Source organism: Melospiza georgiana, chromosome 1 (assembly GCF_028018845.1).
Source record: "Melospiza georgiana isolate bMelGeo1 chromosome 1, bMelGeo1.pri, whole genome shotgun sequence".
Lineage (NCBI taxonomy): Eukaryota > Metazoa > Chordata > Aves > Passeriformes > Passerellidae > Melospiza > Melospiza georgiana.
In genome coordinates, this window is record NC_080430.1 from 141,569,016 (window position 1) to 141,595,406 (window position 26,391).

A 26,391-nucleotide genomic window follows, 5' to 3' on the forward strand; every position below is an offset into this window, starting at 1 on the left:
CTGCTGGACTGGGAATGGCCTCCAGAGAAGATGGAACTCTGTGAGGGTTCAGTTGCTGGGATGTGGCACACAAATTCCCCTCTCCCATTTCCCCTGGAATGTGCTGCAGTGAGGCTGCAGATGGGCTGGAGCAGGCACTGATGGGCATCTGTGATGGAGAGGCACAAAGAGCTGCTGATTTGGGATGAGGCATGAAGATTTTGCTATAATGTATTAAGTCAAAATTTTGTTATGCTTAAAGCTCAGCAGAAGGTGATGAATGCCCCTGGTCCTTATTCAAACTTATTAAAGATAATATTGCTTGACTGGAATAAATTTGTGACTGAGCCATGCTAGAACAATATATCCATTAACTATATTCAGCCTGATGTAGAGAGGTTTTTCCTTCATCTCTTATGGAAAGGAAAACGTTGAAAACCTTATGGCTGTTGTTGCTCCTGAAACATGTAGGGTACAGTTTCCATTTGATTTAAATCCTTTAAGTCAGGCTCATATTTTGAAAAATATTAATGCTAAATATATAGAACAGATGCAACCAGTGCAGTTAAATTGCTGATGAAATGAGAATGCATTTATTTCAGTGTTCTCTCATGAGGCAGCAGTGCCTTGAAATAATACATGTACTAACACGTGGCACAGAAAAAATCTGTAAAGAACCTGCAGGAAATTAATTTCTCTACTTTTTATTTGTTCTGTACTTGATACATGGATATTCTTGTGTAATAGAGTATAGTATTAAATTTAAAAAGTATTTAAATGTATGCTAAAACTTTGAACTACTGAGTGGTCATATATCTTCAAGAAAACACTTAAGGTTTAATTTTAACTAATTAAACATAAATAGCAAGAAGAAATATTTCACAGAGAATGTTTTACTTCTATTTTAGATTACATAAGTGAATTTTCTCGTGCTATAGGGTAATAATTAAATGTCCAAGTTGGTGTTTAATCAGGAAAGGAGTCAGTGCAAATACAGTTGTGTTCATATTGTACTTCCACTCTCAAAATGAATGACTCACAGGAGTGTTCTTTTTTGTTTTACAGGGTTTACCTTTTTTGCTATTGGAGTGGCTGATGCTGACTATTCAGAGTTAGTTAATATTGGCAGCAAGCCCAGTGAAAGACATGTCTTCTTCGTGGATGACTTTGATGCCTTTACAAAGATTGAAGATGAGCTGATCACTTTTGTTTGTGAAACTGCATCAGCAAGTTAGCCATTTTGATTTATGTTTGTTTCTAAAATCACTGTAAATACTGGGGAGATTGTAACTATTAATTTCGTATTAAGACAAATTCTTGATCTTTTTAGTATAATTTACTGCTGACTTTATAATTCTAATGTATTTCCGCAGAAGATAAGGGAAATGAAGGTTTTATGACTTCAAAATAATTAATGGTTGTTTCTATAAAGCCAGAATACAGCCACTGGTTGTCAAAAACTCATTTCAGATGTTGTTGACATTTCAGAATCATAAAAGATAATTATATATTATTTTCTAGGCTACTTTAACCCTCTGTAAGAATACTGCTAGCTGCATTCTTTCTTATTCAAGTCACATGGTTAATTTATTAATAGAGATCCAGTCATTAACATTTTTGTTATGAAAGTAGATGAGTTGTAGCCTAAGGAAAAGGATAAAACACACTCAAATTCTGAAATCTGTGAGAAAGTCACACTTCCGTCTCTTAAAGAAAATTAAAGAATAGGCATTCCAGAGCAACACTTAATGATTGTTGGTCAGTAATTCACATGATGTTAGGTGTGTGCCCACAACCTATTTCCTTGTGTATAAGCCAGGAAGCAGGCGCTGTGCGACTGATGTGAGCTATTTGTGATTGTAAGGAGTCCTTGTGCACAGGGCTGTGAGTTATCATGAGACTCTGAATTGTCAGAACTGGTAAGCTAAAAGGATGTTGCTTGTGAGCCACCAGTTCTGAGATTTTGACCATGAGCTCTACCTTCAGTGGTAGAGAGAATGTTAAACACTGACAATTCTCAACAGTATCCTTTATGGGTCACTTGTGCTTGTTTTCTAAAAGTGATCTTCAAATGTGAGTATCCTGGGGTGCCATACTTGGTTGATACGCTGCTTTAGGCTTGTTGATTTCCCAGGGCAACTTTCCTGAAATATATTAGTGACCTTTCTTCCCTGCCAAAAGAAATGTATAAATCAGATTTGCAGCTATTAAAAATGTGAGTACCCATCTTAGGGATTGTTCTGGTTTCTCTTCCTCATGGAAACTATTGTGGAGTTTGAAAAGGCACAGAGAATGTCAGCTGCAGTACTTGAACTTGAGATGGGTTAGGCTGGAAAAGCTCACAGAGAATTAGGGAACACTTGGTTAAATTCCCATATAAGACATACTTTATTTTATGCAACAGGCAATGAGTTTGTTGCTTTTTTCCCCAACAAATTTGAAATTGCTGAAAAAGGTGTGAAGGCAGGTTTATAAGGAGAATTAGACAAATTAATGGACAAGAAATCCATACAAATATATTATATAGAGCACACAGGGAGCACCCCTTAGTATCTTTGCTACAACCCTTGGGGATCTTGAGGAGCATCGACAGAATGGAGTAGGAAGTGCCCAGGTTTGCCTGTCCTCCCTACCCAGCCTCCTTTTGCTGCTCTTGGGGTAGAGTGCTGAGTTTAAGTCTAATTGCATGATTGTTCTGACTCAGTGGGACATCTCTTGTATTCTTAAATATATCTTTTTTTCCTTTCCAGCCTGCCCACTCGTAGTTAAAGATGGCAATAATTTTGCAGGTACAGTATTTTTGTGTTCCTTTTTGTTTCTGATTTATGGAATAATTTTCATTAGATTATTTTTGCAGTATTAGACAATACATTTCCCTTCATGCTAACAGGCAATGAAACTCTTAGATACAATTGGCAATGTCTTTTTTTATATCCTCTGATGCAGTATTAATTTAAATTAATAAAACATGCCTTTTGATATCTTCCAGGATTTAAAATGATGGAAATGTTTGGTTTGGTTGAAAAGGAGTTTTCATCTGTGGAAGGGGTTTCCATGGAACCTGGTACATTTAATGTTTTCCCATGTTACAGACTACACAAGGATGCCTTGGTATCCCAGCCTACCAAGTATGTATTTGCATATAAATACTCAAAAACCACGTGAAGATAATTTTCTAGTGCAGGCAATTATTCATTTCAGGGACTCATATTTTTAAGTCAGAAGGGCAGAGGTGCTAATGATCTGTGATATACTGATGAATAGGAAAACTGTTTGGTGCTCTGACCCTTCAATCAGTTTAATTCAAAAATAGCAATTGTAGGTAAAAGTAGGTAAGCCCACTGGCTGTTTTGGTTTTCCCACGAGCCTGTTTCAGGCTGGTGTCTGTGTAACACCTGGCAATTTCATGCAGGCCCATGTCTGGGCAGATTCCAGTCTGCAGCACTTTGTGAAGGGTGCCTCTGGAATGCAGGTTGAAGTCTCAGAGAGTTCAGCATGTCCTTGAAACAAGGGTCAGAAAGAGAACCTGCTTCAGCTGTTCCTCAGCCATTTCTACTGCAGTCTGTGTCCAGCCACTGGTTACAAGGGAAGATTAACACCCTTATGTGGAAGTGAGTCTGTGTGAGCCCCATCCAGTACCTGCCTGGGAGGGAGGCAGGACATCTTTCACTCACAGGGACTGTGTCTTGGGAGGTTTATGGAGGAGGCCATGAAGAATCCCCTGACTGAACTTTTACTGTCATTCCTCAGAGAGGAAATGATGGAAACCCCGTTTCTTTTATAAACAGTGTCTGTATTGTGTCGGGTTCCTCTCAGTCCAGACCCCCACTCCATTTTAAGTAGCACCAGAGAGAAGCAGTGGCTCTGATGAATTACACGTGGGAAGGTTAATGAAAAATATTATTTATCTAAGATAAATAACAGAGAAAAACAGTGGGAATTTGAAGGTTTATATTGGGTATCATCAGAGTGTGTGATTATCCTGTTGTGTCCCAGTTGGAGCTGTACTTCTTGGTGCTGTTTCCCATTCTCCTTGCTTTGTTTCCTCCTGGCCCTTGATGGACTGAAATGCCAAGGGATTAATATTTCTCACTTTTTTCCCTTTCTGCTTCTTTCTAATTTGATCTGCTGCCTTTATATGCTATTCTCTAGCTGCCACCCCAGCCCAGTCTTACTGCTTCATTAGACTTTCACTCCTTTTCATGGTTCAGAGAACACCTTTCTCTTGATGATCCACAGGTATGTCTAAAAAATACCACTTGGCTTTGTCACTTCATCTGTGCACTGAATGCCATTAAATTTATTCTCCTTTTTGAGTTCTGTGTCCCCAAACCTTGCATTTAACGCACTCTGCTTATTGAATTGGCTTTCATTCTGTACAATGGACACACTGTAAAGGCTTTTTTCTTTTATCTATCGAGTTCCCCCTCTTTCTCTGTGGGCACGGTAACATCACATCTGATAATCTACTGACTGTGCAGAATATATGGATGATATATCATGTTAAATCTCTTTTCAACAGGATTCATACTATGTGCCAGAAACACTTCAAAATAAATTGTTTTAATAACTCTTGAGACTTCTTTCAGATTCCCTTACTATGGTTTTAAGGAATCAGACTAATTAACATTTAACATACAGTCAATTGTCTTAGACACTTACCAAATGTTTCACTTTGGGATTTGACAACAAAACATTAAATTCAACTTGAAGAAATAATGGATTTTTGAAATGACATAAAATAAAGTACTTCTATATCATAAACTTCCTCTCTCTTCTGCATAAATTCTGGGAACCAGATTGTATTTCAGTATGTGATCTGTTCTGACTTCACTTTCTTTTGTTTTGGCTTTGAAATGTATAAACTCCCTTCTCTATATTTTATAAAGCTTCCTATAACGGTTTTGTCACTCCTAATTTTAATCCATTTATAATGGTTTAATGACAAAGGACATGTCTATTGAGACTGGTCTTCCAAGCAATTTCCATTGTCTCCCAAATGAAACAATTTCAAAGGTCTTGAGAGTGGCTATTGTTTTTTAAAAGCCTTAAATATATTTAATTTCAGCTTTACTTCTTGACCTCTGATTTGATCTTCTTAATTTATATAAAAAAAGTTAAATTTTAAGGTCAATTTTGTAAATTTCAAGGGAGACAATAACTTCTACTTTCTTCATAAGCATTCTTTCAGTTATCAAGTGAGTAGATTTTATAGACACTTATAATGCTTCTCAGTCTTGATTTATAAGGGAATATACAGAGTAATAGAAAGCATGCTCTGCAAAATTCTGATGCGTAAATCACCAGATTTAGTGTTGTTCCAGTTTTAAAGACTGCTTATTTCTTTCACAGGTATTTGCATCCTGAAGGTCTCCCTTCTGATTACACCATCACGTTTCTCTTTCGGGTGCTGCCGGACACGCCGCAGGAGCCGTTTGCTCTGTGGGAGATTTTGAACGAAGCATATGAACCACTGGTTGGAGTTATTTTAGATAGTATGTGTTTTCTGTTTTATCAGTGATTTTAACTGTACAAATGATTAATTCTGTGTCTAGTTTTATTATTGCTAGTGTTTCAGTCTGCTGCCAGAACAACCACCTGAATCTGGCAGGGAGAATCGCTAATGCATGGCTTTTAGATTCAATTTGACTGAGCTTAATTTGGAGTTAGAGTCAAATTTTGAGTTAACTGCTTTAAACTGGATTCCAAGGATCTATACTATTGATATGCTCATCTGCTTTTAAGATTTCCAGATGAGGTACTCATCTGCTTTTAAGATTTCCAGTGCTTTGAGTCTGATTCTGATCAAATCTGTCTTGATATAAGCCAGTGGTACTGGGAGAATATGTAGAGGAAATGCAGTCTGGTGGAAAGCAGAGTAAGGACCACAGGCTTTTGGTGGCTCTTCATTTCTCCTTGGTTTTACTTTCACAATTGTGAACCAGGGATTATAATTTACAAGGTTATACTGTTGGGAAGATGAAGCTACTGTGATACCTGTTCTTGATAGCTGCCAGTTTGTCACCTTGAAATAGGTGGGAATTGGACATTTAGCCAGCTTGAAGAAGGGTTTTTCTCATCCAGCTCTCACAGAGAATGAATGAGAGAGTAAAACCAGTTAAACATGGGTGAGGTAGACTCAGAACTGCTGGTCCATCCTTCCTGTCAAACCAGGAAAGAGAATTTCTCTGATATAACTTGTTACTTGCAGGTCAGTGTGTTGTTTATGAATGTGTTTAATAACATATGACCTGTCATCTTTGGTCTGCTTTGTTAAATGCAAATTGACTCTTTCAAATATTGTAAAAGACTTTTCTTTAACATAGAGCCCTTAATTTTGATCTCACACAGATGGTGGAAAAACTCTGACTTTCTTTAACTATGACTACAAAGGAGATTTTCAGACTGTAACTTTTGAAGGTCCTGAAATAAGGAAGATATTTTATGGGAGTTTTCATAAGGTTAGTAACAACAATAGGGGGGGAAAAAGCAGTCTGAATAAAAACTTATGAGTTTTTTGTGTTTCAAAATCATGTTTCATGAGGTCAATTACTGCCAAAAATGTATTTTGTAACACCTACTTTACTGTCATACATCTCTTTGCAGAATTAGATTAACATTAAACAAATCATAGTTTTTACCATGAAGCTGATGTGTTAAATTTTCATCTCATACTTTTGCTGCCTGTGTTTTAGAGTTCATTTAAAAATACATATCTTGAAAAGTAATTTAGAAATAAATCAGCTTTTCCTTTTAAGATTTGGATTGGCAGTGTCATTCAAAATAAAATTTCCAGTAAAAAGATAATTTTTTCATCAGTTGTAATTTTAAAATATATTTTAAGAGCTATGCCATGTTGAACTTTCTTTTGTTATTTGAGAACTTTTAACATTCTTTCTGAAAGCAGGTGAAGCAGCACTGGGATTGCAGCACCTATTTGTTGTAGAGGGTAATTTTGTCATTGACTTTTTTTCCTGATGTTTGGAACTTTCCTAAACAAAAAAAAAAAAAAAAAACAAAACAAAAGCCTTGAGAGTTTGCTCATGACAGGATATTTGTAGTTAGTTCGTCCTACTGGGAGTGTCTCTGCTGCACAGTGAGGGACAACAGAGTGTGATCAAGGCAGAAGGAAAGAATTTGGTTGTTGTGCTCTGCTTTCCGTACTGCACTTGATGTGATTTGATTTTTTCAGTGTAAAAACTTCACTATGGCAGCTTTTGCTGTCAATGTATAATTTACAAACTAAATTTTGGCTTCTGCATGTGGCTGGCTATAATGTCTGTAATGGTGAAATTCAATGCTCTATACAACGAATGGCCACATAAATCAAAGGTTCTGTGGGATCTGAGTAGTAAATGAACATTGTGTAGATCTTTTGTTGGGACAAATTATTTATTTATTGACTAAATTATTTAAGTTGCCAATTTCTTTGCAGATGTTCCAGAAGTAGAAAAATAAACTAAATTCATTCAACAGTTTACAATCATAAAATAATTCAGGTTGGAAGGGACCTCTAGAGGTCGTCTAGATTATTTGCTTTGGAGTGTTCTTGGAGTTTCATTAGCAAACATGGAGTTAGGAGATCATTTCAAAAATGCCCCCCTTTTTCCAAAGGAAAGAACACATTTATCTCATGGGCTCCTTTGTGTGTTAAAGCATCTTCTCTTTTGCTCAGTTGCATGTTGTTATCAGCAAGACCACGGCCAAGATAATTATTGACTGCAAGGAAGTGGGTGAGAAGACCATTAATGCAGCAGGGAATATTAGTTCTGATGGCATAGAAGTGCTGGGGAGGATGGTGAGATCCAGGGGACCAAGGGACAATTCTGCACCGGTGAGTGGAACAGAACAACTCTTTCCAACACTTAAAATATTCTAAAAATCAAATGGTTTGGAACTTTGCAGTTGCTTTTAACTTGAAGCCAAGTGAATTCATTTTAAATAGTAAAGACCCAGCATTTCAGAAATTCTGCAAAAGCCTGTAGTAGTTGTCAGCATGGGCAAAATCTGTTTTTTATTATTTTAATAAATGAAATAATTGTCGAAATTTTATTCTCAATATTGTTGAAATTTTATTCTCAAAAACATATGTAAACACAGTTGATACATTCAGATATTACTTAAGTTCCAAAAATAATTGCATAGAGTAATGTCATGCATAACTCCTTTGCCTGGAATTATTTAAACTTTGGTTTTTAAATTTTTTTGTAACTACTCCCCATGTCTGTTATTCCTCTGATTCTTTGTCTGCCCCTTAATTCACTGTCTGTTCACTAAAAAAATTGAGCTGGTTTGGCACAGACTGTCCCCAAAAGCTCCCATCCAAGTATACCTGGCTTACTTAGCTCTTTTATAATACAGGATATTTTAAGAGTGAAAAGTCTCCCCTCTCCCTCAGTTTAAGTGCTCATTCATTCCTCTGAAATTATTCTCCTAGAAGCAGTAATTGATTATTCTTTCTGCTTGACAACGAATGCATGTCTTTCAGTTTTGTTTTGTTTTGTTTGGGAGATTTTGAGGTTTTTGTGCATGGTAGTGTTTGCTAATTTTCCTTGAACTTTCTTGACCCTAGAATGAGTTTAGCAGAGAATGTGAACCTTGAACCAAGGATTGACTTGAATAGGAATGAGGTTTCAAATATGTATTTACTTGTTAATATATGAAAATACTCTTGTTTAGTAAAAAATAAGCCCTCAGAATATGTCTCTGTATGAAAAGAAAGAGCTTTTAGGGCCCGAATTGATGGATAATAATTATATGAAGCCTGGAAAGACAATTACACAGAGAAACCTTTGTAGGCACATTCCAATAGAAACAGAAAAAGGCAGACTTAGGAAATCTTGGAATTAGAGAAGCCTTTGTAAAGAAGTGGAAAGAAATGTGTCTTTTGTTAGAACCTAGTAATCTATAAAAAAAAAATCAGACTGCCCACTCACTGAAAAATTTGATTTTGTTCAAATGAACTGTAAAGCTGATGTAAGATTAGAAATGTGTAGATGAAGATGAAAATTCTTTAGTAGGGTAAAGCTGTCTTCTGGTATTACCATATATATCAAATTAGAAACAAATCAAGAAAGCACCCAAATGCCATCCTCGGAAGTCTCCATTCTGCACAATTTATTAATATTGAGCAGTACTTCTTTAAATAGTCACATTTAAGACACAGATGAGATGGTTTCCTACTCTAAAAGACATCAAAGGAATCTAGTAGGAGGCAGGATAGAGATTCTCAGAACAGCTACTAGATTAGTAGATCTCCTAGTTTTAGACATGCTTATTATATAGAGTAAAAATAAGTGGACAGTTTGGAACAAAATTGTGGATGTTTTGTTCTAATTGTATTCACATGGAACAGTTTAACATTCTTGGAATATTTTTGGTGTATTTTAAAGATAAATCAATACAGAGCAGTCATTTGAATTTTGCCAGACATTTCAATTTTGAGGAAATATAATTGTACCAGAGTTTTTTTTCCCATCAATATATACAGTGTGCAATGGTAAAATGAGCAGGCAGTGATAGATAGATAGATAGATAGATAGATAGATAGATAGATAGATAGATAGATAGATAGACAGACAGACAGACAGACATTGATCAAACAGGGGATTAGGCTCAAGATGCCAAACCCTTTTAACACTCCTGAATGAGTCATCTCAGGATTGCATTGTAGCCAGAGCAATGAAACCTGACTGGGACCAGCAGCAAGTAATGTTTTCTATTCCTTCAGTGGGATTTAATGAAAAGTCCAACTTTAAAACATTATCTACAATTCACAGACCTCCTCTTTATTGATGTTTCCTCCTCTTTGAACCTTGTTTGCTTGCATGTATAGATACTGTTAATAGTATTGTCTAACGTGGTCTGTTGAGAAGTTTGCAGAGCTGTAGCCTGGTTAGATGAGGATTTTTCCACCTTACTGATTCAGCTTGTGGGGCTGGATATTTAGAAAGCAAAATCACTATAAATGCATAGACTTATGAATAAATGTTTAAGAGTAGCAAAGAAAGCTTTGTTTTGGGTTTTAGCTTGAGTCAGAGCAACCCACATAATGGTTTTTAAAAAGAATACTCAGTTGTCCAGCATTTGGTTGGTGAATACAGCATTTCAGAAAATGTCTGTTTGCTCTTTAATTTACACGAACAGACTTTATTCTTATTGTCCAGATTGCCTAGTTCAGACAAAATGAATACATGTACATACCTATCTATAAATTTTGTCCTACCATTGATCAGGACAACAGAATAGCTTGGGATGGACTGAGTTATGGAAAAAAATGGCAATACAACCTCTGAACCTAAGGTGCTCTCTACAGAACCAGCTCTGGTGTGGCTGCACCCCATTTCTGATGAGTGATTTGCTTAAGAGCAATATCATGCAAATACTCATGTGTTCTGTGTCCCAGAGCAGTGTGTGCCTGCACTTTTGTCTGCTGCTGCACTATGAGGCCTCCTGGAGACAGGAGCTTAGGGATGAGCAGCAAAGAGGGACACTAAGTGGCTCCCCGTGCAGCCCCAGCTTCCATTTGACACAGACATGGGCACAGACTTGCTGGACCCAGGGTGGATCTCCATGTAGCCAAACTCAGAGTCCAGATGCTGCCTCCGTGCTGCACTCAGCTGTCTGAGGTGTTTTGTGTGGTGCCAGCTCATTGTGTCTGCATCTGTAGTACAGCAAATCCACAAACCAGCTAATCTGCTGGCAGGTGAGGAGAATGTCTATTTATATGAAAGTATGCCTTTATTTAAAATATAGTATTTGACTTTTAAAAGGAAACAAAATGAGGCAAAACCAAAGGTGCACATATGTAGTTAATTTTAACAGCTTTAGAAGCAATGCAGTCATAAGAAAATTTTAAAATTCATCCCTCTGTTCTGATCTTAAAATAATGCCACTGAAAATAATGGGAACAAACCCAGCATTCTGGCTCTAGCAGTTCCTCAAATTTTTTAACATGTGGGGTTAATTTAATGGGATGTTCTGTTCCATACCATTCCCTATTCAGTATGCACATAAACAAGGCATGGAAAAAGAATAGAAATAGCAACAGAAGAAAGCTTCATCTCTGTAGACCCCTTTGTTCAGCGAGGGCTGTAAAGGACATAATTGGTTTTACCACTGAGTCCTATTTAGTATATTGTTTCTGAGTATCAAGCAGCCACTATTTTTAGCATGTGTGTGTGTGTGTTTTTGCAGATTAAATTCTTGTCCAAACCATGTTCCCAGACCTGTGATGGGAATTATTTTTTTTTGCCCAATATTGTCACGTGGTGAGCAAGCTTTTCCCCATTCTTAAGCTATCATTGCCTGGGGATAATACGGATAAGAGAGGCCATATTCTAAAGTAAAATTAAACTGGAAAAATGAGAAATATTATTTGTGGCTCAACTCCAGTGTAAGTAATAGTCTACAGAAGACCTTGTCCCAGATAAAATCTGAAGAGCAGACCAGAGGGTTAAGAGGAGTTATTCAGAGAAGCTAGACTCTATTTGCCTGACTCTTGATGTCTTTTTTGCTATAATAAGATACTGGAAGACACCACTGGGCAAAATAAAGAATTTAAGCAAGGACTGGGGGAAAATTCAACAAATGCATGCAGCATCTAACCTTGAACAGCTTTGCTCAATGCATGTAGTGTCTGGTAGTTCAGATGAGTTGGTTGGACACACATTTGGTCAAAGCAGTGGATTTGCCATTTGGATGTGGTATTTGTGGCTTGCTGCTCAAAGTCAAAATCCTTTGTCTAATCTGAGTGCTTGAATCAAGTTGGCTTTGCTTGCTGGTGGCTCCATTTTGCACTGATCTAACAGTCATATTGTACACCACCTTTGTTTTGAAACAGCTGCAGTTACAGATGTTTGACATTATTTGTGCTACCTCATGGGCCAATCGAGACAAATGCTGTGAACTCCCTGGCCTGGTAAGAAACCTCTTTCAATAAGTGTGGAATTTACCTTTTATTTTCTACTTTGTTGAGACAAATGTTTTTTTGGGAATGGATGCTTTAAAGTTTTCGTAAAAGCCCATCTCTGCTTGGTTTACTTGTCCTATTGAAAGTCAATTAGATGTATTTTTCTAAATCAAGTAGGTGCTTTTGAGTACTGTCTTAAACTGTACTAAATACTATGTCTTAGACTGATAAAATACCTAGCATTTGAAGTTCTGCACATCATTCTTCTCCTATCTTAACCTTTTCACAGAGAGATGAGGAAAATTGCCCTGCCCTTCCTCATGCTTGTTCCTGTTCAGAAGCCAACAAGGGTCCCCTTGGACCTCCTGGACCACCGGTAAGGTTTTATTCAGCTTTGTAGTGAGCTGTACCAAATAGTCACTGGCCACCTTTATTGTTTTATACTGTGAATATACTGCCATTGTATAACTAATAAGGTTAAATTACACTTACAAGTACTGGTAAAGAGATAAAATTCTATTCAGTTTGTAATGAAGATGCTATGAATTATATAAAGAAGGATTATGCTGAAGCAGTGGGTGTATTCTTTAGACCTGGAACCCTTTTATCTGTCTGTAGCATTAGATACCTCATAGGTAGTGCCATTTATTTTCCAATTTTTAATCACCTCTCTGTCTGCTCTAGCAGATGTGTATTAAATATAGTTTGGAATTAAGTCTGAAATGCACAGTTTACAGAATTCTTATCAATTAAAGATATGGAACATGACAATGCCACTTGTGTAGTATGTGATGAAAGAAGACTTTTTTGTCTTAAAAACCCTACCTAAGTAAAATATTTATTGGAAAGTAGAGCTGGAAGTACAGGTTCTTCTGAGAGTTCTTAAAGGCAGAGAGGTATCCAAGAGCTGTGAAGGGAAGAAATAATGAAATAATCTGCCTTTGTGGAAAGCTGAATTTAATTTTTGTTTAAACTTTCCAGTGAATGATGAAATGTACATTGTTACAACTTTTACATAGGCTTAGTGGTGTGATTTTGATGGCAATCATTAAGAGTTTGCTGTGTAGGTGTTAAGTAAGTGTGTGTCTAAGTTCCTTGTGTGGAACTAGATAGCCTCTTGCAGAAAACAGTTATTTAACTTTCCCTCTGTGTCAGTGTAGTATTTTAGATGGAATAAATCTGCTTTCTCTTTATTGACTTGTGGAAACTCAGACAATCAGACCAGACATTAGAGATTCAGGCCCACTAAGTTTTGAGAACTCAGTCTTACATCCCAAGGCTGATTTTTATCAATTTAGAAAGGCTCTGTGATGGTCCATTATTGATTTGGTTTAACAAGAATCCTGACTTGGAGATCTGTTGAATGGTCATGGATTTTTTTCTGTTACAACTAGATAAATATGATTGGTATCTTAGGGCTGCTTGCTGAGTGAGTCTGAGATGAGGCTCTCTTGTGAAAAGTTTGAACTGCATATTTCTTGGCTCATGCTTTGTCCCAGATGCACCAAGGGCATGTTTTTAAAGAGCCAGGGAAGAAAGTGAGGGAAAATGTTTTTGATGTTAAAGTGCACAAATTACATGAGATGCATGTTTAACAACAAAACTGACTTGCACATAAGGCCTTCAGATAGTAGGTCCCAGCAGACATTAATCCTCCTGACAACTCAGAGGGTAGTCTTTCTGCAAGAACTGTTCTTCAAGCTCTACAAAAAGCTGGAAAGAAATTCAAGAGGAAATTCACTTAAGAGCTGCATCTTGAACAAGGAGAAATTATTCTGTTCTCCTATTTGAATATAGGTTATTAAACAAGTATGGATGAAAGTTTTAATTGCCACATTTTAGCATCTGGTTTTTGTTCTGTAAAAAATGGGATAAATCACATAAAAATGTCATTTAAATTGAGTAGTTTGACCACATTTCACAGTAAAATGAAAAATGTTTGAAAATTATTAGACTGGATGTCTATTATTATAGTTCAAAAGATATATGGATCAGGAATTGCTAAGGCTTAACTCAGTAGTAAAATAATGTGCTTCTATATATTACATTTAGAATTAACCATGTTTTGAATAGCATAGTGCCAGGCAAGAGGAAGCTTAAAATCAAGCAGAAAAATCACTGCCAAGGCAGGGAAATATGTGATTCTGGAGCTCAGCCTGTTATAAGTGATGCTTTTTTGCCAGACAGTTAGATGGTAGAGCTCTGCAAAAAAAAAAAAAAAAAGAAAAACAAAAGAAAAAAATATTTCAGGGCCTATGAAAAAAGCAGAGCAAAAAGAATAAAGTCACTGTTCATCTCTGCGCCAACCAAAAGTCAGAAAGTCATATGTGCTATGTCTGGTCAGGAGAGCTCCAAGTCATTAAAATGTCATGTGACTTTTCTCCAAGCCAAGGATTCTTCTGTTTAAGAGATCAGGATCCTACCATGTAGCCAGTTTTAGACATTAGGCTAAAAACACTCCAAATAAAATGCTTCCATTTGTTTGGGACAGTAACTCTAGAAAGAATTTTTAACTTTTTAGAAAATGCATCACTTCAGGTAAGATAAAGTGTTGTTTAGAGTTAGGATTATCTGGCAATTTTCATCATGGGATACTGTTTTCATGGCTTCATTTTTGGCAGAATTTGATCCTGCTGTCTGAAGTTCCTCACACAAAGTAAAAATGAGATATCATGTAAAACTAATGCTTGCATTTGAAAGGAATGCTGCAGAATTGAAGAAGGTGAAGGAGACAGAATTGTTGAAGAATTGGACAAGTTTAATTGCCAAAAACAAAAGCTTTCAGTGCTGTTAAAAAGAAATTAGGAGGTCTTGTATTTGTGGGGTTCCCAGATGAAGGAAGGAATGATGCATCTGGCTCCATGCTCTTAGAAAGCTAATTTAATATTTTAAGATGCTATATTATATTAAAGAATTCTATACTAAACTATACTAAAGAGTAGGGAAAGGATACTTGCAGAAGTAAGTCTGCTAAAACACACTAATAACAAACTCGTGACTCTTCCAGGGCCTCAACACAGCTTGGCTGTGATTGGCCATTAAGTGAAAACAATTCACATGAAACCAATGAAACAATCACCTGTTGGTAAACCATCTCCAACTATATTCCAAAGCAGCAAAACACAGGAGAATCAAATGAGATAATATTGTTCTCCTTTTTCTCTGAGGCTTTGCAGCTTCCCAGGAGAAGGATCCTGGGCAAGGGGATTTTTCCAGAAAATATGATGGTGACAAGGAGATGTCTTGATAACAGTAGATTATCAAGACATAATCTACTGTTATGTAGTAATGGGAGAAAGCACTGGCTAATAAGAAGTCATTCAAAAGAAGGGAAGGCAAAACAAGAATTTTTGGCCAGAAAAAAAGCCCAAAAACCCCAAAAACCTGAAACTGATCACACAGGCTTAGTAGTGCTGGGGAATAACCACCAAAATAAGTCTATGAAAAAAATGAGGGGGCCTCTTCTGATGTTTTCATCTTAAATAAATGCTCTTCTGGAAATTGTGCTTTTACCAAGCAAGGTTACTGGGTTGGACATGAACAAGTATACCAACACTTGTCCAACAAGTGTGCCAACTTCAGCATGAATTCAAAAGCACATCATTTAATAGTTCAGCATCAGGCTATTTTTAAGCATATATTCTTAGTAAAAATACAATCAATTTATGAGAACACAATGGGAGAAAACTGTGATTGTGTTTATGTTAAAAAGTTGCAGTCATTGTGCTGAAGAATTTTTAATCTCAGAGTAAGGCAGTGGAAGGAGAAAGGAGAGCAGATTGGAATGCAGAAATAGGAGTATCTGGAATTTTGCAACTGGCAATTGGAACTTGGTTCCATGGAGAGCATGGGATGAGGTTTTAGGGTCAGAGCTGGTCATGGTGGAATAAGTTGTGGCCATGGAGATGAGGGATGGAAGAAAGAAGCCCGAGGGAGCTAGGAGAGGTAATGGAAAATTGTTCTGTGATCATATGTGAAGACCATGCCATGACACCTTCATTGAAGGGCAACAGTACTCTGGGATTTCCAGACATTTCTGTTATTTCTCCTATTTAAAGTCTCATAGATACTGCATATAGGCATATTTTCTATTCTTATCTCTTTAACTGCTGTTGTTGTTGTAAGTACTTACTGTAGCCCCTAAAGAGTTCTATTCAGCTGTGGTGTCTGGTTGTACAAGGTCCTTTATGAGTACAATGATAGGCAGAATACCTGTAAAGCTCATATTCCAAAAGATTAGGCAACATACTCAGATGGGGGAAGAGGGAAACTGATGTGAAAAAGAAGTTATTTATGCTGTCCTAGAACAGAAAGCACATGTAGATGCTGTTGCAAAACACATTCATGGCAGCCATCCACAGATATATGGTACTCCAGTGTCTCAGATTATACTAATAAAGAAGGCAAAAGTTGGTTAATAAATGATGAGCAGATGTAGGTATTGCTGAAGAAAGCAAAAAGAGAAGAATGTCCATAAGAGCATTTTATCTAGCAATAGCTCTAAATTAAACCATGGTGTAGATCTAGTTGGGTCTGGAGTTGTCCTTGCTGAAAACTGTCCCTAAGACATTAGAATGACAGAATTATATAACTGTTTATGTTGGAAAAGACCTTCAAGATGATTGAGTCCAGCCGTTAATGCAGTACTGCCAAGTCTGTCACTAAACCACGTCCCCAAGTGCCACATCTACATGTTTTTTTAACAGCTCTGGGGATGGTGACTCCATCATGTCCCTAGGCAGCCTGTTCTAAAGCTTGACAACCCTGTGAATAAATTTTTTATAATATCCAATGGAAACCTCCCACAGTTCAACTTGAGGCCATTTCCTCTCATCCTGTGGCTGTTACCTGGCAGTAGAGCCTGACCAGGCTACAGCCTCCTTCAGGGTATTGTAAAAGTGATGAGGTCCCCCCTGAGCCTCCTTTTCCCCAGGCTAAACACCCCCAGCTCCCTCAGCTGCTCCTCATCAGACTTGTGCTCCAGACCCTTCCCCAGCTCTGTTGCCCTTCTCTGGATGTGCTCCAGCCCCTCAATGTCATTCTGGTAGTGAGGGGCCCAGAACTGGACACAGGATTTGAGGTGTGGCCTCACCAGTGCTGAGTACAGGGGCCGTGGTCCTGCTGGCCACGCTGTATCTGATAAAGGCCAGAATGCTCTTGGCCTTTCTGGGAACTCAGCCTTTAACTATGTGATTTTGGTGAGAACAGACAGATGTGCAGGAGGTTTCGGCAACTGGAAGGGAACCCATGACCACATTTCCATCCATATCATAGCTTTCAGTGTTATTTTCATTCTTACGTAGTGTGCATTCTTGGCTCTAAGAAGTCACATCTGTGTTTAAATCTGTTCCTGTGCGTGGCCACACTTCAGCATGTTCCCAGTTTAATTACTCCAGTGGAAGGATATCGACAGGATATTTACTGATTCTTGAATGCTGATTCAGGAACAGGAAGAATCTGTTTGGGCTTCTCTGGATTTCATTTCTGTTTGAGAGTTTTGGTTTTCAGTGAGTCCCGTGCTTGTGCTTTACAGGGTGGTCCAGGTGTCAGAGGTGCCAAAGGTCATCGTGGTGATCCAGGTCCAAAGGTACTTTTTGAAGCACTCTACAATTGACAGATGCATGGGTTCTTGGTTTATTTCTGCTGCATGGAAACCTTGAAATGAATTCCAGGTTGTCTCTGGCTTTTTCGAGGAAAAAGCATAGTGAAATGTCACTGGCATTTACTGTAGCTCTTTTCAAAACAATTACTTGTCCTATTTGATCCTTGATAAAAGATATAAATTTCAGAATGCTATTTTCATGGAATAAATAATTCTTTTTTGTGTGTGTGTTTATAAAGAAACCAGACAGTTTTAAATTAAACCCTAACTGCTCAAATATCTTAACTCATATTTCAAATGTCTTTGAGTCTATTGGCATTTAGTTCTTCAAACAGAAGCTGCCTTTGTCCATATGATAAGAGTTTAACTTATGTCCTGTGCTACTTTAGGGACCAGATGGACCTCGAGGTGAAATTGGTGTTCCTGGACCGCAGGGACCTCCCGGACCACAAGGACCCAGTGGACTTTCTATTCAAGGGCTTCCAGTGAGACTTAAAAAATCAATAGGCATTTTTCTATGATCTTTTAAACAGCAAATAGCTTAGACTAGACTGAAATAGCTTTTGGTGTTGTGATCAGAATCTGAATTTCAGTATTTGAGGTGAAATCACAGATGTGGGTATGACCTCCAGTGAACGTGGGCTCAATGCCAGAATTTCTGTTTTTCTATTTTGAACAGAATTTTTAGTCATCTGAAAGTATTTGATTGCAGGTTGAATATGACCTGGGTATTAGCATCCAGGCCTGGAGTCAAGGGAAAATAAATTGCAGTGGGAGTTGTGACATGGCAGTTGACCAAAATGTTAATATTTCCTCTTTTTCTGGCTGTAGTGCTCATTGCAGATCAGTTCTGACTTGAAAGGTGTACCCAAGCAAGAACACCATATTCTCTGCCAAAATTAAGCAATACTATTCATTACATAATGAAATCTATCATCAGAGGAAGTGATTAAGCCTGGATTTGCAAGGCTGTTGTGAAATAAATCACAGAGTTTCTTAATAAATAAACATAGTTAGAATAATGAATCAGTAGCACTTATCTTGTTTCATACACCTCTCCAGTGGATGGGTATAGACAAGTCTAGAAAAGTAATAATCCATATATTACTTTCTGCTAGTTTTTTTTCCAAATCTACTACATTATAATAAAATTTCATCCTTTTCCAGCCTATATGATACTAATGAAAAATATAATGGTTAACCAAAGCTGTATATTCTTGATTGTGTTGTCATACAGAGTAATAAGAATACTTTAATAATAAGAGCAGTTACTTCATAGAGAAATTGATTTTTTATAAAAAGTAACATTTATTTATTATTTAGAAAAGTATATTCTTCTCATGCATATGTACCATAGAAACATGCCCAGTTTCCACAGTAAACCCATTTTTTCACTATTATTGGAGATACTACTGAGGCCTGAAGTGAAGTCAGTTCCTTTAAAGGGAAAAAGAAAATCACTACCTTTTTTTTGTAGCAAAATGGCTATAGTTTTATCAGGTTACTTATGAAACCTTCTAAAATTAGAGTTTTTTAAAAATGTTTATGACTTCTACATTTGCATTTTTGCAAATAAGAGTCTGTATGTTTGCTTCCAGAAAGAAACATAGTTTGTTTTTTCACTGGTTTCCTTTGTTGTTTTTTGCTTTTTTTAAGAAGCTGAAGGGAACTATTAAAAACAGAAAAGTAACCATGTATTTTGTTTACTATGTGTGATTGTTTATTTGCAGGGGCCACCAGGTGAAAAGGGAGAGAAGGGAGATCTTGGTTTCCCTGGGCTGCAGGTATTCTCTATTGTATACCCTGTCACTGACTAAGTTTGAATGTTGAATTGATATGATTGTGAGTTTAGGGCACATTTTACAAACTGCTGAGAAATGTATTGCTGGGGTGAATTTGAGCAGGGATTTAGAAAGAGGAGGAATCCAAGGCATGTTGTTGTGCAGCAGCTGATTCACTTGGGCCTGAAGAGCTGGTTACTTTCTTGTTTAATGCTGAAATTTTGTCTCTGTAGACTCAACACATCTGCATTTTAATGATGTGTGTTTACTCATCTCTCATTTCACAGAAATACCTTCTTTACTGAATCTCTTCTATGGTGCCACCCATTATTGAGCTTCCTAGTTCCATTTATCCAAAACATGTCATACAGTTTCACTCAAAAATAGTTGGATTCTGTTAATTTGATCTCATAATTTTCTCTCCTTTTGTAATGCTTAGGGAGTCCCAGGAGCCTCAGGTTCACCAGGAAGAGATGGAGCTCAAGGTCAAAGGGTAAGCTAAAATGAGTATGTTTTACATGTGTTTTGTTCCCATTCCATAATGGAAATGTTTCCCAACATGGCTGATTTATTATAATGAATGCCACCTCTGTCCTTTCTGGAGATCATCTCTCTGTGCCAATAGGCACAGGAGGGCGGATGACCTTCTGTCTGCTGCTGAGGGTTCAGATGTGTAATGGGACCCCTGCACGATGCCTGTGCTTTGTGTGTTTGGTAGAAGTAGATTTCACTTGTGTTCAGCATTGCCAATTAATCTCTTGGTTTATATATTTAAAATTAAATGGTTGTTAAATGGTGTATAATTGGTATGCAATCCAAGGCAATGATCTAAATTTGCTTTCTAGCTAAGTAATGAAACAGAGACAACTACAAGGAAATTTAACATTGAACGTAGAATGATACCTGCAGAAACAGTTGACATGAAAAAAAGGTGAAAAATATATAATACCAAAATTTTGTCAACCTTATTCTGCTCCTGGTGAAACAACTGCAGATATTTACAGTCTGTCTAGGAGCCAGTAAAAGAAAATTCATTTTTATTTGTTCAGTTAAGCCTATAACTCCTCTTCCTTGTCTCCTTGGGGAGACTTCTGTTTCATTATTAGTCAGACTCTGGAAAGTTATTGTTAGCATAGTACTAGATTTCTGTCTACAGCAGAAGTTCATTATTAAATATAACTTTTCAGTTTCATTTGAGCAAGATTTACATATTCATGATCCTTTTTTTGGAAACGTTAATGTAACTTGAACTTCAGAGAAATCTGGGAATTCTTTGATTTTCTGACCTTGTTATAAAAAAACACAAACCCTGTAGCAAAACATCTATCTGAACTCACTATTATGAATTTAAACATTGGCATAAACATATGTCTAGAAGTAATTTCACTGTTGTTACTGTAGAATTTGGGAAATAGATAAATGGGTTTTTTTTCCTCTAAAAATCAAGAACAGAAAAGCATTTTATTAAAATAAAGATTTATGCAATATTATCATCAAATGAATAATCTAATTGGAGGAATAGCCTTCTAATTTTCAATTAAATTGTATTGAAATGTGTAAGTAAATGCATTTTCCCCCCTACTTTATAATATTGCGATATACTCTATAATATTGTGATATACTTTATAATATTATGGTTTTACATGTTTTTATGTCTTCTTTTTGGCTGCATTGGAATATTTCCCTGTAAATTGCCCAGCTTTCATGCCAGGTTAATAGAGACCTGGACCCTGGTGAACATTTGGGTTTTTGCCATGTTCTGTCTGGTCTTGGTCCTGGACAAGTTGAGATGGTGCTAAACATTGTCCAAGTGAGCTCTGCGTGCCTCCTCCCCCTGCATTCCTCATCATGAGGGACGTCGAGGTGCCTGCAGTTCAAGGAGAAAAGAACTCTGTGCTTTGATGTTATTCTGTAGCTGACCTCATATTTAGCAGAGGATGCCCTCAGCCATGCCTTGATCCAGCCACCAGTTCAGAAGTGCTCTAGTCCCCCCACATGTGGGAGTCACCAGGTTGTTGCCAGGATGGTATTCCAGAGGAAAGCTGAGTGCAGCAAAGGCTTTTGATACAGCCTGGAACAGTCATATGCTGTTTATTCAGTAGAATACCCCACTGTTGTCTATAAAAAGGTAAAGCAATTACATAAATTGCCTGTTTTTATAGATAGAGTAATAATGCTCTATTTGTGTGTTCTCTTTCTTCTCTGCTATTAATCACGGGAGCTGAATAAACAGCCCAGAGCTCATAAAATTAGTTCTGTTAGCCTGGTATTGTCTCTGTGAGACCCTTATGCAATGTTGTCCAGCTGTAATTATTTCTCTGGCAACAAATAATTATGCTATACTGATTTTATGGTGTTGTAACTCATTTGATTCCTGTGAAGTTATGACAACATGAAATTGCTTTTAATGGGCAAAGATCCAAACCAATTATTTCACCGCAGTCCCTTTGAAGACCCAACACTTAAAAAAGAGATAATTCTGAAGGACATAACTGCATCAGCAAAGGGGAACTGGAAAATTCCTGAGAAGTAAATTGCCTTTTTTTATAATGTTCCTTTTGTTGGGTTTCCTCCTGTTAGCCAAGATGCCAAACTGTTTTGCAAGTATTATACTACTAGAACTGAAATTTTCTGTGTTTTTCTTAGCTTAGTCATCCCTTCCCCTTTAGTATTTATTGATCTCTAAGTATTTTAATTATAGTGGTAGTAGTGCTGTGGAGTACTTAGGCAGGTTGTTAAATCACACTGATTTTAATGGTGGTAAGCATAGGGGTGATATTTATTGGGAGATCTCTGAGAACTTTGAACTGGGTATAATGTGATATTAGATTAATGAAGTGAATGAATGGAGATTCTTTTTCCTTCAGTATCTTAAAATTGGAATCCCTTCACTTTTACAGTTTGTTTCCCCTTCTTTTTGTTTTGATTTCTAGTGTTCATGCTTTCTGATTTTCTTTTTGAAATCAGTTGAGGAAAGGGTTTGATTTTCCTTTCTTATGTTGTAATTCATAATTTAATCTGTAAAATTTCTTTTTTGTATTTCTGAATTTGGTTTTTAGTCCTTGATTAATTTGCTTTTTCTTGGGTTTTAGAAAGAAATAGAACGTCTTCCCTGTCAGTTATGTGAATTCATAAAAAGGTCATTTTCATAATGACATACCCTCCCTATGAAGAATGAGATGTAATAAAAATACTTTGGGAAAGTTAAATGAGATTAAAAATGTTTTTTTTTCTGATAATAAAGCAAATATTCAGAATATGCATGACAATATTTTATACCTGTCTGGTAACTTGTTTAAATCTTCATCTCATACTCTACATGAGGAACAGTCCCCTCCTCTCTCATCTGCTTCCAGAGTGTCAGAAAAGATTTTATAAATGTAAAATGACTTATTTTTGTTGTGTGGCTGTAGCTGTGGTTGTTTGGTGTCCTTTCTTGCTGTCCCATATTTGCAGCTAACAATATAGGGGAGTTTTAGTAAAGAGAGCAGATCCTGTTTCTCCAAGTTTCTCCTGTTTCTCCAGTCCCAAGCATTTCATGTTGACAGACAGATCTTGAATTGGCAGTCATGTGTCCCAGGCTGCAGGGGTTTTTAAAAGGATCTACATGAAAGTTTTTCAAGCCTGGCTCAGTAGCTTCAGTTAAGTTTTTGCTGGTATCTAGCCCTGCTTGAAAAGTCACCTCTCCACAAGTTGCCTCAAACAAATCCCAGGCTACAGAAAGCTTGAGAGTTTATAATGAGGTCAGCAGCAGTACTGATTTCAGCACCCTTGAGATTTTACCAGTGATGCCATTTGTATTTTGGCAAATAAAATCCCTTCTAAAATTTCTGTCTCTTTCTCTAGAAATTTTTTTCATGCCATTAGCAAAATATGTCTTAATTTAACTTTCCAAAGTGATATAAACCTTGATTTTAAGACCTACATTCTAGGTCACACATCAAAATCTGTCCTATCCTGTTCTTGGACATGCAGTTCCATGGAAGAGAATCAGTGGCTTTGTGCAGAGTCATTTCTGTTCTGGATGTGACAGAGCTATGTTATTCCTCCAGTCATTCCCCTTGGATTAGAGGTGGTTAGGCAAAGAGGAGAATTCAATAAATGGGAGATTAAATAGAATCTACAAGGCTTCAGTACTCAGAATACAACTTTGTGAATTCTCACTGTGCTCTATTTTCTTCTACATTACATACACTAAAAATTATGGGAGAAAGAGCCAGAAGAAATAAATTCCCACTCTTCCTGCCAATTTCCTGGTACTTCTAATCTCTGCTCTCAGCTCAAAAGTTCAGAATGAGTGTCAGATCCATTCTGGCCATCAGGTGGTCTGAGTAACATCATCTTCAAATGCTGCTGGCAGCACAAACAAATATCTTTAGTCTTTTGCCAGCATGAGAGAATCGGTATTGCCATACTCTTTCTTGAACCAGGCTTCTATTTGATTTATATACAGCAATTTTCACATCTAGCAAATGAAGTAGGAGGTGATCTTTTGTGGGCAATACAGACACAATGCCAAGAGAAATAAACCCTAGGAGAAGAGACAAGAGGTGATTACTGAGCAGCCAGGAGTAAGAGCACTGCTCCGAATAAGGAAATTGTGAAATATATTCCAAGAAAATGTACTGCTGATCATACTGTTAATTCTGCTGGGGTGGGAGAAGAGAAAGACATACGATTTTCTTTTTCTTCAGAAGCTTGTGTGACTCCACACTAGACCCTAGAAGTCAGTGGAAAGCACTATATTTCCCTCCTCCTAGTTAAATTAAGCCCTTAAAAGGGTCAAATGAGTTTTCATCCTGCTTTAAAACTGAGCAAAAATAGAGGGTTTATATCTTTGCTTTAAAAAGTGAAACATAAATATGAAGGAGTCAGCTTCATCTGGCTACACTGTGGAATATGAAGGTGCTTCCTTATCAAGTCTAAGGATACCTAGATAACATAATGCGAGTTGACTGTGTGGCTTATTTTATCATCAAAACACCCATCCACTAGAGCTTTTAAAAAACCTTTCCAGGTATATGGCAGATAATATTATTCCCCAGCCATGTTTTATGCCATATGATTGCAGATTTGAATAATTGTTTCCAAACTGTGCAAAGCATAAAACTAGTAGTATATGTTATATTCATTACTAAAACCATGTCAGAAACAATGATTTGGAAAAAAAAATACAAACCAAAAAAGTTGTACATTTTTCTTCTGAAGCTCCATGAGATACTGAGGCCTGGAATGTTCTTTACTGTGTGTGTCACCATAAACGTTTTCAAACATTTCAGCAATAAACCAAATACTTTCTAGCATAAACCACCTTTCAAATTGGTCTTGAGCCAGAGGTAAAACCATATATCTCCTGTTCAGGCTGTATGGTAATTAAAGAATTGTTTAATCATCAGGCTGGTCAGAAACCAAGCTTTTTAGCATGTGGATACAAAATGCACATATTGGTTAATTTGCATTAATCAAATTATCTTATATGAAGTAAAGAATACTTTAATAATAGTGTATTTTCCTCTACATCTGGTCAGTCTTTTTTTCTGTGATGTACTTGCTTTCCAGTTTCCAAGTTATCTTTAGTTTTTGGCTGTTGTTTCTGGAAGCTCTGAGGCACGTTCCTGATGGAAACCACATGAGCATTCCCGCTGCTTCCCGAGGCAGGGCTCGGGGATGGCTGGAGCCCATGAGCAGCACTGCTGGGCACAGAGATCCTCTCTCCTTTGCCATCTTTCAGCACCTCATCAGTGGCATGGGAATGCTTGCAGCCACTGAGAACAGATGTAGAAATGTGACCTTGTGGTAGAGAGGTTTGACAGCAAAAACCCTCTTGTTTCCCTACAGAAGTGTTCTAAGTGAAATTCACTCAGAAGTGAAAATTGCCAGTATGAAGAATTTTGTATTGTTTTTTCTTAAAAAAAATTGTGTGACTAGCTGTTTTTTGTTTGTTTGTTTGTTTGGGGTTTTTTTTGTTTTAATCTTGGTAAGCCTCTTTTTCAGAAATAAATCCTCCCCAGGGCAAAGAAGGAAATTTGTTTGTAAGAGATCACTACCAACAGGTATTAATTTAGAAAAAAAAAAACAAACAACACAACAACAAAGTAAAACAAAACCAAAGAACAAAAGTAAAAAAGTTTTTCTAGATTAAACAGAACAGATTCATGAAGTACATATAAAAAGCTGGTGAAATTGCATTTATTTATATTTTATAGGGCTTTCCTGGCAAGGATGGACCCACAGGCCCACAAGGACCTCCTGGCCCAATGGTGAGTATTGCCCATGGAATTTCTTACTGCAAAGGTCAGCAGGATTTGGGGGGATTACAGATCACACTGTTATCTATGCTACAGTGGATAGAGCAAGGCCAAGGGAAGTCAGAATTCTCATGAAGCACTGAGTTGGCAGAGAGCTCCTGTCCAGTGTAATTTCTTTCCACTTCTACTTAGCTTAAGAAGAAAATGTCTCCCATGGGGAGGGGAGAGAATTGTTCTGTCAATAGATTGATAGCTTGTTCTTAGTTAAGCAACTGCACTATAAAGAGGGAATTACTGCTTTGAACATTTGAAACAAGATTTTTTTTTTGTCAAAAATTCCATAGGACTGTTAGCTGAAGTGAACCATCAAGTTAAACTTGGTTTAGAGGCTGGAGGTGAGCACAGGTGCTCCACAGAGTAATCAAGGAAGACAGCAGAGGCTACATCCAGCCTCTAATGCAGGATATATGTTGTCTTCAGAATCAGTCTCAGCCTTCTCAGCTGGAGCAGCCAGGCAAAGTTAATGCCTTCTTAAGAGATTTAAAAGATTGGAAGAAGCTGCTGGTTGTACACAGTATTCTCCAAGCCATCTTGATGTTTTTTGGAAAAACATTCTGAGTCATCCCCCCTGAACACAGGATTGACATCACAGGATTTAGTCCAGTGGTTCAGCAATTTCTGCTGTTCCAGAAAGCAGCCCAAGTTATTTTTCTCAAGTGCTTTTCTCAGAGCTTTGCTTATGGTGCTCTTTTTCCTACAAATTGCATTTCTTAATTTTCTCTCTGGGAGTCTTCAATCTTTGACTGACAGAACTTTCTGTGCATTTCTCCTCATCAGGACTCATGGATGTTGGTTGTCATCACCACTATT

At 37.2% G+C, this 26,391-nt stretch overlaps 1 protein-coding gene across 1 annotated transcript in view; it reads left to right on the forward strand.

The window, feature by feature from the left end:
- COL14A1 (collagen type XIV alpha 1 chain) overlaps positions 1-26,391 on the forward strand; it is a 114,439-nt gene that overhangs the window by 74,139 nt on the left and 13,909 nt on the right. Inside the window, exons 29-41 of the mRNA XM_058018790.1 lie at positions 1,045-1,209; positions 2,730-2,768; positions 2,969-3,107; positions 5,332-5,474; positions 6,331-6,440; positions 7,655-7,813; positions 11,822-11,899; positions 12,180-12,266; positions 17,424-17,477; positions 17,882-17,977; positions 19,223-19,276; positions 19,713-19,766; positions 25,480-25,533. Coding sequence (XP_057874773.1) covers positions 1,045-1,209; positions 2,730-2,768; positions 2,969-3,107; positions 5,332-5,474; positions 6,331-6,440; positions 7,655-7,813; positions 11,822-11,899; positions 12,180-12,266; positions 17,424-17,477; positions 17,882-17,977; positions 19,223-19,276; positions 19,713-19,766; positions 25,480-25,533 — 1,232 coding nt within the window. The remainder of the gene's footprint in view (positions 1-1,044; positions 1,210-2,729; positions 2,769-2,968; positions 3,108-5,331; positions 5,475-6,330; positions 6,441-7,654; positions 7,814-11,821; positions 11,900-12,179; positions 12,267-17,423; positions 17,478-17,881; positions 17,978-19,222; positions 19,277-19,712; positions 19,767-25,479; positions 25,534-26,391) is intronic.